This window comes from Asparagus officinalis, unplaced genomic scaffold, assembly GCF_001876935.1.
Source record: "Asparagus officinalis unplaced genomic scaffold, Aspof.V1 AsparagusV1_Un983, whole genome shotgun sequence".
NCBI lineage: Eukaryota > Viridiplantae > Streptophyta > Magnoliopsida > Asparagales > Asparagaceae > Asparagus > Asparagus officinalis.
Window position 1 is genome coordinate 1 of NW_017973242.1, and position 13,511 is coordinate 13,511.

General features: G+C 35.2%; 2 protein-coding genes across 2 annotated transcripts; one reads left to right on the forward strand and one right to left on the reverse strand.

The window, feature by feature from the left end:
• Window positions 1-708: 708 nt before the first annotated feature.
• LOC109828298 (delta-1-pyrroline-5-carboxylate dehydrogenase 12A1, mitochondrial-like) lies at window positions 709-9,167 on the reverse strand. The gene is made up of 11 exons (XM_020395326.1): window positions 8,557-9,167; window positions 8,376-8,459; window positions 7,197-7,301; window positions 6,262-6,375; window positions 5,288-5,419; window positions 5,062-5,151; window positions 4,238-4,327; window positions 2,181-2,390; window positions 1,691-1,801; window positions 1,267-1,346; window positions 709-1,024 (listed from the first exon to the last, which is right to left on the reverse strand). The coding sequence occupies exons 3-11, from the start codon at window positions 7,245-7,247 to the stop codon at window positions 853-855; spliced, it is 1,050 nt and encodes a 349-aa protein (XP_020250915.1). The 5' UTR covers window positions 7,248-7,301; window positions 8,376-8,459; window positions 8,557-9,167; the 3' UTR covers window positions 709-852.
• Window positions 9,168-9,550: 383 nt separating this feature from the next.
• LOC109828299 (probable aldehyde dehydrogenase) lies at window positions 9,551-12,946 on the forward strand. Its single transcript, XM_020395327.1, has 5 exons — window positions 9,551-9,661; window positions 11,265-11,474; window positions 11,854-11,964; window positions 12,309-12,388; window positions 12,631-12,946. The coding sequence occupies exons 1-5, from the start codon at window positions 9,599-9,601 to the stop codon at window positions 12,800-12,802; spliced, it is 636 nt and encodes a 211-aa protein (XP_020250916.1). The 5' UTR covers window positions 9,551-9,598; the 3' UTR covers window positions 12,803-12,946.
• The last annotated feature ends 565 nt before the right edge of the window (window positions 12,947-13,511 follow it).

The window sequence follows — 13,511 nt, forward strand, 5'->3', positions numbered from 1 at the left end:
GATTTGAGTGGCGTAGGCGGCGGAGACGGTCGAAAGCAATGGAGGTATTCGAGAACTGAACCCTAACCTCGTCTCTGGCGACCGATCTTTATCCTCCGCCGTCGACGGCGTCGTCCGATGCTCTCGCGCGATCTATACAGTGAGACCACCCGCGTGCTCTCTCTGTTGCTTTTAATCTTGTTTAGGTTTTGGGTCTGATGACGATTACTGTTTGTTTTAGATGAGTTTTATTGTAGCTAGAAATTTATGCACCGTAAAAACAATATATTTGGGTTTAAATGAGGAACAAGCAGCATAAATTCACTTCTTAACTGTTATCAAGGTAATGTGTTAAATAAGGTATCAATTCTTTCACGCATTTAAATGCCAATATAGACAGGATTCAGATCCTCTCCACTAGAAAAAGAAAGTAGTGGAGGGACCACTACTTAATCACAGCCATTGATTATGCACTAGGTGGTTATGATTTTTTTTCTCTGAGTGCAATACACGGGGGTATAGTGAGCGTTAGATTTAAAATGTACCATAAAATGTACCACAACCACCCACTGGATATTTACTGATTGAGATTGAAGTAGTGATCTCCACTACTTTTTTTGTAATGGAGGGGATCCAAATTGATATAGATAACCTAAGTTTTTTAAGGAAAAAGGCCAGAGCTTGAGATATATTGAGAGCAAACATAACTAGTACTATTGAGGATGGAGGGACGAGAACTAGTTAGAAATTTGCATACGGCCTTCTGCTTTTATGCGTTTATGCAGCTGCAGGTGATCAAGACATAGCTCTATGAGACGTGATGGACCCTTGCTAATATTTTATTTAGTCCGACTCTTTGAGCTGAAAATACCATCATTTCATCAATCCATATTTTAACAGCACTGTTACAAGCTTCCAGCCACATATTTCGTTCTTAGGCAAGGGACCGATGTCGCATATGATCTCCCGGTGGCAAGACCACACAAGTTTGATCGCTTCAGGGGTTCCAATTCCCGCACCTCTCGGATCTCCAGCAGGCCCAAACCTGCAGCGTCGGTGCAATCAATATACAACATCAGTTTTATCAAAATATCGTATCAGTGCAGTTGCTAACTGTAAAATGTGCGATGAGGCACGTGTCAGTGTTGCTCCTTCATTGCTATATGGTTGTTTATACTTCCTATCTGATTTTCAATATAGGATCCTCTATAGGATATCCCCACACACACACCCTAAAAAAACTGAAAATTGAAATCTTAACGATGGTTGAATACATATTCTACTAACCAGTGATTTTGGGGAGCTCCTGTTGTCCTTGCTCTCATACCAGCATATGTCGTCCCATTCACAGATCTCCCAAGAACTTCCTGGTGGAGATTGAAAGAATAAAACAAAAGAATTGCCTTTAGGTCATTCAACTTATTTGTTTGTTTTGAGGGAAATTTTGTTGGAAAAAGGGATTTCTGTCTCAGAAATCCTCTCTTAGCTGGTGGGATTTTGGAGAGGAGAAAAACAGACCCTACATTTGGCTTTGCTTACAGCCAAACGAAAAGCAAAATTTGGGAAAGTTCAGAGCTTTGGAGAATTCAGACCTCATCCGAATTCTAAAACCCCTACTTTCTCAGCCAAACAGCTCCTTAGATTTTATCAATGAATAGATGTGAAAATAGAGTGCAAAATAAACCGTGCTCAAGATTTTCAGTGATCTTGCCTGCAAGAATAATTGATCGTTCGATACAACTGCAGCAGTTAGATGAGCATGCATCCTCTCACAAGCATCCAAAACCATGTTAAGTTGATCTTGCTTGTACTGTGTAACAATCTGCCAAAGATACAAATTAGTGGAAGAAATAATAGTAGAGGATGCTATGATATATATAAATTAAATATCTTCATGATCTCAAACATGTTATCTTGGTGAAAAATATCTGAATGTAGAATTATCTCTTTCTTATACCTAACTCATGCATGAGATCTTACCTCACAAACCTATTTGGGATATAAATGAATAACATAATATGAATCGCTTATAAGTTCACCCTAGAAGATCATCGATTGGAATTAAGAGACCGGGAAAAAAAATTCATCTTCAACCATATTTTCAAGTAGAGACTAAGCACACTTCTTTCCCACTAAGAAGCACTACGGTGCACTTCGCCAATATTATGTATAAAACTGTCTTTTACAAGTCAGTACTTTACCTGGAAGGGGCCAAAAATTTCTTTTGTCACCAAAGCAAAATTGTTTTCTTTGAGGATCTCCTCAATGGGAACAAAAACAGCCGTAGGTTGCATAGCTCCATATATTTTTGGAATAGAATGATCTATTAATGGTTCTCCGCCAAAGAGTAACTTTGATCCTGGAATCTGAAGTAGGTTATTGATGTGTTCCATCATGCTTTCTGTTGTAACCTGTGGGTTTTGAAATTTGTCAGATGATAAGAGTCATAAGACTGTAAATCTCAATAGTGGATTTCCAAGAAGAGTGCATTTAATATTCTAGACATAGAGAGAGGATCCCGGGAAATTATATTTGTTGTCTTCAAAGGATTACTATTTTTTGTCTGTCACTTGAACGTGCCTCTCCTCTAGGATTTTCACTAACCTCCCTATTTTCTTTATAGAATAGTATAGATGCGGGAGATATTGGAAGGATTTGTAGATAAGACGGTGGAACTAAACCCCATAAATTTCATAATTCTTAATTACATTATCCACCAGAAGAGGGTTCAATAAAATAAAAGCAACTGCAAGCATTGTGTAAGATCAAGCAACCTACAATGAGGTAAGGCATAGAATTGGTAACAAAAATAAAGCTAAGGAAAGTTGACAAATTTCTTTATAGAAACTCTTAACGGTGATTAATGGCGAATAACATGCACTGTGAAAGCAACTTTGTGCTATTACTAGGTCATTTATTTCCCCAACTCATGTATAAAATCTGTATTGCAATCATTAATCTACTCCTCTATACTTAAGGAGGATCTAAAGAATCAATGTTTATGTCACAGTAATGTCACAGTAAATACTATAGCATGAACAATAAATCACATCGATGTTGCTACAGTAATTTACTATATCATAAATAGTAAATCAAATATGCTCCTCCATATATGAAGTTATTATTCATGCTACAGTCACTGTATCATAAACAGTAAAGCAAAAGCAAATCAATTATTAAAACTTGCATCCTCCTTTAAGTATAAAGGACTAGATATGATTTTTAAATCAACTGTATTAAAACTTGGATCATTCTTTAAGTATAGAGTAGATATGATTTCTAATTTTAAGCATACAATAATCAAATCAAATGTATTAAAACTTAGCGGAAGGCCAACTTAAAATGCAGTGCTTAAAAAAATAGTGGGCCGTGTTTTGCACGGAGTGCACCCTAGTATATTATGGTGTTGGAACTATCGCCAAGCTTAAGCTTCTAAATTATCTGGTTAACATTCTTCGCTTCTTAAATAAATCTGTACTCCTTACTCTTTATCCCCTACGATTATCCTAAATGATGTATCAAATAAATTGGCATGTTAGAAGTAACTGGATATTATAAATCGTTTCTATGACTAGAAATTCATGAGAGGAGTTTATACATAAAAAAGAATAGGTGTCCCATTTTTTTGTTTTGTTATGTCGCTGAAGGTTTTGATCTTTTTAATAATGATAATTGTCCTTTCCAGCTGCTGTAAAAATGTTTCTAAGGAAGCACACATTTAATTTCTTTTTCCACTCCTTTCTTGCAGATTGCAATATACATGTATTAAATCTTTTTTTTTTTTTTATGTTAGAAGTAACTGGATATTATAAATCGTTTCTATGACTAGAAATTCATGAGAGGAGTTTATACATAAAAAAGAATAGGTGTCCCATTTTTTTGTTTTGTTATGTCGCTGAAGGTTTTGATCTTTTTAATAATGATAATTGTCCTTTCCAGCTGCTGTAAAAATGTTTCTAAGGAAGCACACATTTAATTTCTTTTTCCACTCCTTTCTTGCAGATTGCAATATACATGTATTAAATCTTTTTTTTTTTTTTTGAGGAAAAGGATGGGCATATTAAATCAATATTTTGATCATGAAACTTGAAATTTTTAAATATGTCCTGAGAACCTTTTGCTCGAAAAATATAGAGGACTAGGGACGGTTCAATTCGATGTCTACCCTAAAAAGAAAAAAATAAAAATTTAAGCGCATCACCTATTTTATGTTAAATAAGAAAGCTATTATACTCGAAGCGAAATACAGACAACTTACAGTAAGAACAGGGCCTATGGTTAAATCTTGAAGTTTCCTTCTCTCTGCTAGACCTTTCATCATGGAGATGAGTTTAGTTGAATCCCAATTCTGCAAGAAAATTGGCTGTTTATAATGTGCATATAAAGAGGAAGGCTACATGCATTTGCAATTCATTATAGGACAAAATAACCATTCGCCTTAAAGTATAGGTGAACTCTCTAGTTGCCCCAAAAGTATCAATTTGTCCCCCTTAAACCATGTGTACGTGTTCAATGTGTTTATTTTATGAGCCTACAGTAAAATATCTAACAGATTGATGACATGTTAGTGTTTTCTTGCAACCATTGTATCTTTTGCAATCTAAAAAATAATTTTTTAAATTCATAAAAATGGTTAACAAGTGAAAAGTTTCGTGAGAGAGAGAGAGAAAGTGGTTAAAAGTTTTTTTTTACTTTAGGGGAAAAGGAGATAAACTGACAAAAACTCATGAAATGTACAAAAAAACACGAGTACATCATTAATCTGTTAAATATTTGACTGTGGACTCACAAAATAACCGCATTGAAACTATAAATATAGTTTAAGGGCAAGTAGGTAAATTGATATTTTAAGAGGCAACTTGGGAGTTCACCAATACTTCAAGGGGAAATGATCATTTTATCCTTCATTATACAATGTAGAAAACATTGCAACAAGGTATCTAAGAGAAGCATATCTCTTTGCATACAGAAATTGTATGCCAAGAGAAGCACGTCGATACTCAACAAAATTGTGAGATAACTCTACACTTCGTGCTTTATGATTATGATGGAACATATAAAAATAGGCTATAGATATTATACCTCATGCATAAATAACATTGACTGTGCTGAACACTTTTGACCACTGCAAGCATAGGCATCCTGATCGCACACCCATGCTACATACTCAACCTATCATCGAAATGAGGTTAAGGAAACGACTAAAGAAGTTAAAATTGGTCAATATAAACTGCCATGCAGGATGCAAACTTCAATATTGTAAAAGCTCAATACAATATAAATGCCAATTTAAATATTTGAATAGAACCTCCTGTACATCTGGACCCAGGATTTTCCAGCCAAAACCTGCATCTTCTAATTTAACCCGCCCTTTCAAATCAGCAGCCAGCTTTTCTGCTACTCGTGAGCTTCCAGTAAAGAGAGTCATTTGTGGTTTTGCCTATTAAATAAAACAAAATCAGAACTAGTTAGACCCCTCACACCCGAATGACTGGTATTATCTCTATACTACATTTAGTCGATTAAAATGAAAGAGCACCCAAACACTTGTTTTGTTATTAAGCTTACCTAAAATAAATTATATAGAACAATGGCACAAGAAGGGCTTCGTGTACGTTGAAATTTCAACAAGACAACATAGAGAAAACGGATTTTTTTTTCCTCTCCCAAACTCCCTACTGCCCACTTCCTATCCTACAAAAATCTATGGCTAAAGGACGTGATGGAGTTATAGTGAATACAGCCCAGGGACATATATAAACTCCCTCAATAATACATCGAGCCATAATTGATTAGAAGGCAGGATGGGAGGGATTACTGAAAGAAATAATCCATGTAAAAAATTAGTTATTCCAGGTAGACGAGAATGCCACAAGAATTGGAATAAGTAATCAAATTCGCTCAAATACACAGGGAGGTAATTCAATGATTGGGTGCAGATAGTCACATTTTGTGAAGTAAACAACCTTTAAGGAGAAAATCAGGGTGTTCTTTTCAATCAGCCTACTTGACAATAAACAATGTATTAGTAAGCTGAAATAACATAACCAAGTATGATATGCAAGACATTTCTCTCCATAACAGGAATTTATATGATGCTGGGTTCTTGGTTTCTTCTAGTATAGGAGGTCTTAGTTGCACAAAGTGCTTTGTTATAATTTGAAGCAGAAGATAAGGCAGGTGGGTGGATTGGATACGATCTATTCATGTGGAATATGAGAAAAAGGTAGACCTCTAAAAAGAAAAGGCATTATGCATGTAGGATGTATCAAGTAAACAGACCTCCATTAAAAGCTTGTTCATTGTTATACCATCAGAGTTGATGAAATCCACATCCTCCTTAGGCAGCCCACACTTATGTAGCAAACGAAGCATCTGCTCCATAACAATGCTTACCTGTAGTAACAATGTATAATATACAATCAAAAAGTGAGGAAACAAACAAACCATCTCAACAAGGAACTGATAAGATGGTCAAATGCATCCAAAGTAGAAAACAGCAAAGCAGCGGTAATGCATTTCATTTAAATGCTTACAACCCCCAAGTATATAGAACTAACAAAACTTCCTTGTATGCTAATAGACTTCAGTGAGTAGCAAAACCACATTTTACAGGACACTGTTTTATCTTCATCCTTTCTTCTTTTTTTGGTGAACTAGTGTGAACACCGTGCTTTGCACGGCATATATTTTTTTTCCGCTACAGTAATCCCGGTTTTTAATTGCTTCGGTAATTTTTTGAATTGCTAAAGTATCTCACCTCTGCTGCAGTATTCACGTGTGGTACAGTAATATTTTTCAAAGAACCCAGTGCCCAGTTTCATGTTTGCTACAGTAATAATGCTACTGTGGTATCTACTGTAGCATGAATAGTGAACATTGGGTTCTCCCATTTGTATAGAGGAGTAGAAGAGTAGGAGGGAGCGAAGCTCCAGCAACACTACTACCATATCAATAAGAGATTTTTCTTGCAACCCCGAAAAGAACATAGTACATATAACAGCAGTTCAACTTTACAAGCTAAATAGTTAATTCTCACAAAAATAGAGTAAATGAAGTTCTGACATAAAAAAAAGCATAGTGCTGTGCTTCAGTGCTTGACCCCCACGCCTAGTCGCCTTTGTTATTTATGATGATCATTCATATTTTAATTACCTTTGTATGTGTTTGTTACATGTCCTAACTCATAACATTATATTAAAAGCATACGTATTTACCTTGCTATCAACTTTCAAAACTGGCTTATTCCCCATGTAAAGTGCACCCATCAGCTGCAATAGTGGGATCTCCAGAGGAAAGTTAAAGGGAGTAATAATTGCAACCTGTGAGAACAAAAACAAACATCGATGTTTTAGTTTCTCTAGCACAGACACGAGTAAAATAAGAGTTTCCAGGATGTATAACAAAGTTACACTACATTATTAATAATTACTATTATGCAAGTTTTCTAATTTACCTCGCAACCAGAATATATTTTAGTCATTATTTCGCGATAAGTGCCAAATAGTGTCTTTTCCAATGTTAATGAACTCGAACTAAATTGGAAAAAATGATGACCAGAAGGCAATAACCTACTAGTGAACTAAGCGTCATATGCTTGAAGGAGCTGATACCTTCTGGAACATGGGTTTCACATATTTCATAGACTTAGTTGGTGAATATTTTTCACAACCATATCGTGAAGTATAACGTCAATAAAATTTAGATGAGAGTTTGGCTACATTATTCTGATTCCTCTTTTATAGAGCTGAACAATTTCTATTGTTCAACGGAGCATCAAAATAGTTATTTTTAATCTTACTATATTCCCTAATATACCTATCTTACCCTCTTCTATACTCTTTTTAGTTTTTACTTTTAGTAGACTACAATTATCTAATCCAATTATCCGAGTTGGAATCCAACATGACCGAAATAATTTAGTTTCAGCTCCAAATCAGAAATTACATAAAACCTCAATGACATTCCTCTGGGTAAGTTAACCGTGTAATTCGCAAAGAACAATACTACATTCTACAACATAAGTCAATAGACCCATAGCATGGCATCATGTGATTCCTTATCAGAGAACTAATTTCCTCTGAGACTTCTCCACCCTCAAAATGAAAGGAGAAAAAGGCGTCCTGAAAGATGCTATTGAATTACTGCATGCATGTGGGGCAAGCACATAAATAGAATTTATCTTACAAGATGGATCCCACAATTTCTAGGTATACCATGACATATTTCTCACAGACTGCAATCTTTGAACACATAATAGCTTTTTGTCATCTATCCCAATCAGGACTCATCCAAAAGCTAATTCTTTATTGCCAAGAAAACCCATGCATATTTAACATTTTATGCCAATTTAATGAACATATTAGCTTTAAGCGCTTAACAAAGTAAAGACTTACAGGACCATAAGGCCAGCGATAGCCATTACTCTGCTGTCCAAGATGGTTGCCAGGAACTGCAAATGACCGTGCCAGGAAGCGAACCTACAGATCAGAGATGAAAACTATAAGATAGGTGAAATGTAAGACTAAGCAAAGTTCAATAAACAAATACACATTTCTTACATATGAAATGTATTACCTCTTTAACCACGAATAAATAACTGAACTTAGAGTTCTCATACAAGCCCCATTATTTTTGCTCAACCTTTTTATCTTTCTAGGTAGGACCATAGGAGGGATGCTTGCATCAGAGGCCTATGCAACTCCAAGCTGTTTATGACTTACCATGTCAAATCAGAATGATATCGACATTAAGTTACTATCGACTTCAGAAACCAGTTACTGTATCTTCTTAAACATACATGAATATTTGGTATTTCTTAATGCTAAATGCTTATATGGATTATTTGGTCCTTTCAAGAATGTTAAGCCCCCAATTGAAAAGGGGGATAAGAAGGTATAAATATTGCTACACTTCTTCAACACGTCAAATACCCTAATTTTATTTGATACTAATTTGAACATTTTAAAACAAGACCGCTCTTATGCCTGAAATTTGGTTGCAAAAAAAATTAATAAAAAAAAGCTCATGACCAACATTTTTCCTCCAATTATTCCTTATATTTCCTTTAATATGCAAAAAGCCACACATAAATGCTACTAGGTAAGGTGCCATCAAATACATATTTGACATTATTTGTAGGTGACACGAACTATTGCACTGAAAAAATGGTTATAGGCATATTCAACTTTTCACTGCCTAGAAATTTAATAAAGTAACATTGGTCAGTTTATCTCCTTTTCCCCTAAAGTAAAAAAAACTTTTAACCACTTTCTCTCTCTCTCTCACGAAACTTTTCACTTGTTAACCATTTTTATGAATTTAAAAAATTATTTTTTAGATTGCAAAAGATACAATGGTTGCAAGAAAACACTAACATGTCATCAATCTGTTAGATATTTTACTGTAGGCTCATAAAATAAACACATTGAACACGTACACATGGTTTAAGGGGGACAAATTGATACTTTTGGGGCAACTAGAGAGTTCACCTATACTTTAAGGCGAATGGTTATTTTGTCCTATAATGAATTGCAAATGCATGTAGCCTTCCTCTTTATATGCACATTATAAACAGCCAATTTTCTTGCAGAATTGGGATTCAACTAAACTCATCTCCATGATGAAAGGTCTAGCAGAGAGAAGGAAACTTCAAGATTTAACCATAGGCCCTGTTCTTACTGTAAGTTGTCTGTATTTCGCTTCGAGTATAATAGCTTTCTTATTTAACATAAAATAGGTGATGCGCTTAAATTTTTATTTTTTTCTTTTTAGGGTAGACATCGAATTGAACCGTCCCTAGTCCTCTATATTTTTCGAGCAAAAGGTTCTCAGGACATATTTAAAAATTTCAAGTTTCATGATCAAAAAATATTTGAATTTAATATGCCCATACCATCCTTTTCCTCAAAAAAAAAAAAAAGATTTAATACATGTATATTGCAATCTGCAAGAAAGGAGTGGAAAAAGAAATTAAATGTGTGCTTCCTTAGAAACATTTTTACAGCAGCTGGAAAGGACAATTATCATTATTAAAAAGATCAAAACCTTCAGCGACATAACAAAACAAAAAAATGGGACACCTATTCTTTTTTATGTATAAACTCCTCTCATGAATTTCTAGTCATAGAAACGATTTATAATATCCAGTTACTTCTAACATGCCAATTTATTTGATACATCATTTAGGATAATCGTAGGGGATAAAGAGTACATTTCAGGAGTACAGATTTATTTAAGAAGCGAAGAATGTTAACCAGATAATTTAGAAGCTTAAGCTTGGCGATAGTTCCAACACCATAATATACTAGGGTGCACTCCGTGCAAAACACGGCCCACTATTTTTTTAAGCACTGCATTTTAAGTTGGCCTTCCGCTAAGTTTTAATACATTTGATTTGATTATTGTATGCTTAAAATTAGAAATCATATCTACTCTATACTTAAAGAATGATCCAAGTTTTAATACAGTTGATTTAAAAATCATATCTAGTCCTTTATACTTAAAGGAGGATGCAAGTTTTAATAATTGATTTGCTTTACTGTTTATGAGAAACTGACTGTAGCATGAATAGTAATTTCAAGTATGGAGGAGCAGATTTGATTCACGACACAGTAAATTACTGTAGCATAAGCAGTAACATCGATGTGATTTATTGTTCATGCTATAGTATTTACTGTGACATTACTGTGACATAAACATTGATTCTTTAGATCCTCCTTAAGTATAGAGGAGTAGATTAATGATTGCAATACAGATTTTATACATGAGTTGGGGAAATAAATGACCTAGTAATAGCACAAAGTTGCTTTCACAGTGCATGTTATTCGCCATTAATCACCGTTAAGAGTTTCTATAAAGAAATTTGTCAACTTTCCTTAGCTTTATTTTTGTTACCAATTCTATGCCTTGCCTCATTGTAGGTTGCTTGATCTTACACAATGCTTGCAGTTGCTTTTATTTTATTGAACCCTCTTCTGGTGGATAATGTAATTAAGAATTATGAAATTTATGGGGTTTAGTTCCACCGTCTTATCTACAAATCCTTCCAATATCTCCCGCATCTATACTATTCTATAAAGAAAATAGGGAGGTTAGTGAAAATCCTAGAGGAGAGGTACGTTCAAATGACAGACAAAAAATAGTAATCCTTTGAAGACAACAAATATAATTTCCCGGGATCCTCTCTCTATGTCTAGAATATTAAATGCACTCTTCTTGGAAATCCACTATTGAGATTTACAGTCTTATGACTCTTATCATCTGACAAATTTCAAAACCCACAGGTTACAACAGAAAGCATGATGGAACACATCAATAACCTACTTCAGATTCCAGGATCAAAGTTACTCTTTGGCGGAGAACCATTAATAGATCATTCTATTCCAAAAATATATGGAGCTATGCAACCTACGGCTGTTTTTGTTCCCATTGAGGAGATCCTCAAAGAAAACAATTTTGCTTTGGTGACAAAAGAAATTTTTGGCCCCTTCCAGGTAAAGTACTGACTTGTAAAAGACAGTTTTATACATAATATTGGCGAAGTGCACCGTAGTGCTTCTTAGTGGGAAAGAAGTGTGCTTAGTCTCTACTTGAAAATATGGTTGAAGATGAATTTTTTTTCCCGGTCTCTTAATTCCAATCGATGATCTTCTAGGGTGAACTTATAAGCGATTCATATTATGTTATTCATTTATATCCCAAATAGGTTTGTGAGGTAAGATCTCATGCATGAGTTAGGTATAAGAAAGAGATAATTCTACATTCAGATATTTTTCACCAAGATAACATGTTTGAGATCATGAAGATATTTAATTTATATATATCATAGCATCCTCTACTATTATTTCTTCCACTAATTTGTATCTTTGGCAGATTGTTACACAGTACAAGCAAGATCAACTTAACATGGTTTTGGATGCTTGTGAGAGGATGCATGCTCATCTAACTGCTGCAGTTGTATCGAACGATCAATTATTCTTGCAGGCAAGATCACTGAAAATCTTGAGCACGGTTTATTTTGCACTCTATTTTCACATCTATTCATTGATAAAATCTAAGGAGCTGTTTGGCTGAGAAAGTAGGGGTTTTAGAATTCGGATGAGGTCTGAATTCTCCAAAGCTCTGAACTTTCCCAAATTTTGCTTTTCGTTTGGCTGTAAGCAAAGCCAAATGTAGGGTCTGTTTTTCTCCTCTCCAAAATCCCACCAGCTAAGAGAGGATTTCTGAGACAGAAATCCCTTTTTCCAACAAAATTTCCCTCAAAACAAACAAATAAGTTGAATGACCTAAAGGCAATTCTTTTGTTTTATTCTTTCAATCTCCACCAGGAAGTTCTTGGGAGATCTGTGAATGGGACGACATATGCTGGTATGAGAGCAAGGACAACAGGAGCTCCCCAAAATCACTGGTTAGTAGAATATGTATTCAACCATCGTTAAGATTTCAATTTTCAGTTTTTTTAGGGTGTGTGTGTGGGGATATCCTATAGAGGATCCTATATTGAAAATCAGATAGGAAGTATAAACAACCATATAGCAATGAAGGAGCAACACTGACACGTGCCTCATCGCACATTTTACAGTTAGCAACTGCACTGATACGATATTTTGATAAAACTGATGTTGTATATTGATTGCACCGACGCTGCAGGTTTGGGCCTGCTGGAGATCCGAGAGGTGCGGGAATTGGAACCCCTGAAGCGATCAAACTTGTGTGGTCTTGCCACCGGGAGATCATATGCGACATCGGTCCCTTGCCTAAGAACGAAATATGTGGCTGGAAGCTTGTAACAGTGCTGTTAAAATATGGATTGATGAAATGATGGTATTTTCAGCTCAAAGAGTCGGACTAAATAAAATATTAGCAAGGGTCCATCACGTCTCATAGAGCTATGTCTTGATCACCTGCAGCTGCATAAACGCATAAAAGCAGAAGGCCGTATGCAAATTTCTAACTAGTTCTCGTCCCTCCATCCTCAATAGTACTAGTTATGTTTGCTCTCAATATATCTCAAGCTCTGGCCTTTTTCCTTAAAAAACTTAGGTTATCTATATCAATTTGGATCCCCTCCATTACAAAAAAAGTAGTGGAGATCACTACTTCAATCTCAATCAGTAAATATCCAGTGGGTGGTTGTGGTACATTTTATGGTACATTTTAAATCTAACGCTCACTATACCCCCGTGTATTGCACTCAGAGAAAAAAAATCATAACCACCTAGTGCATAATCAATGGCTGTGATTAAGTAGTGGTCCCTCCACTACTTTCTTTTTCTAGTGGAGAGGATCTGAATCCTGTCTATATTGGCATTTAAATGCGTGAAAGAATTGATACCTTATTTAACACATTACCTTGATAACAGTTAAGAAGTGAATTTATGCTGCTTGTTCCTCATTTAAACCCAAATATATTGTTTTTACGGTGCATAAATTTCTAGCTACAATAAAACTCATCTAAAACAAACAGTAATCGTCATCAGACCCAAAACCTAAACAAGATTAAAAGCAACAGAGAGAGCACGCGGGTGGTC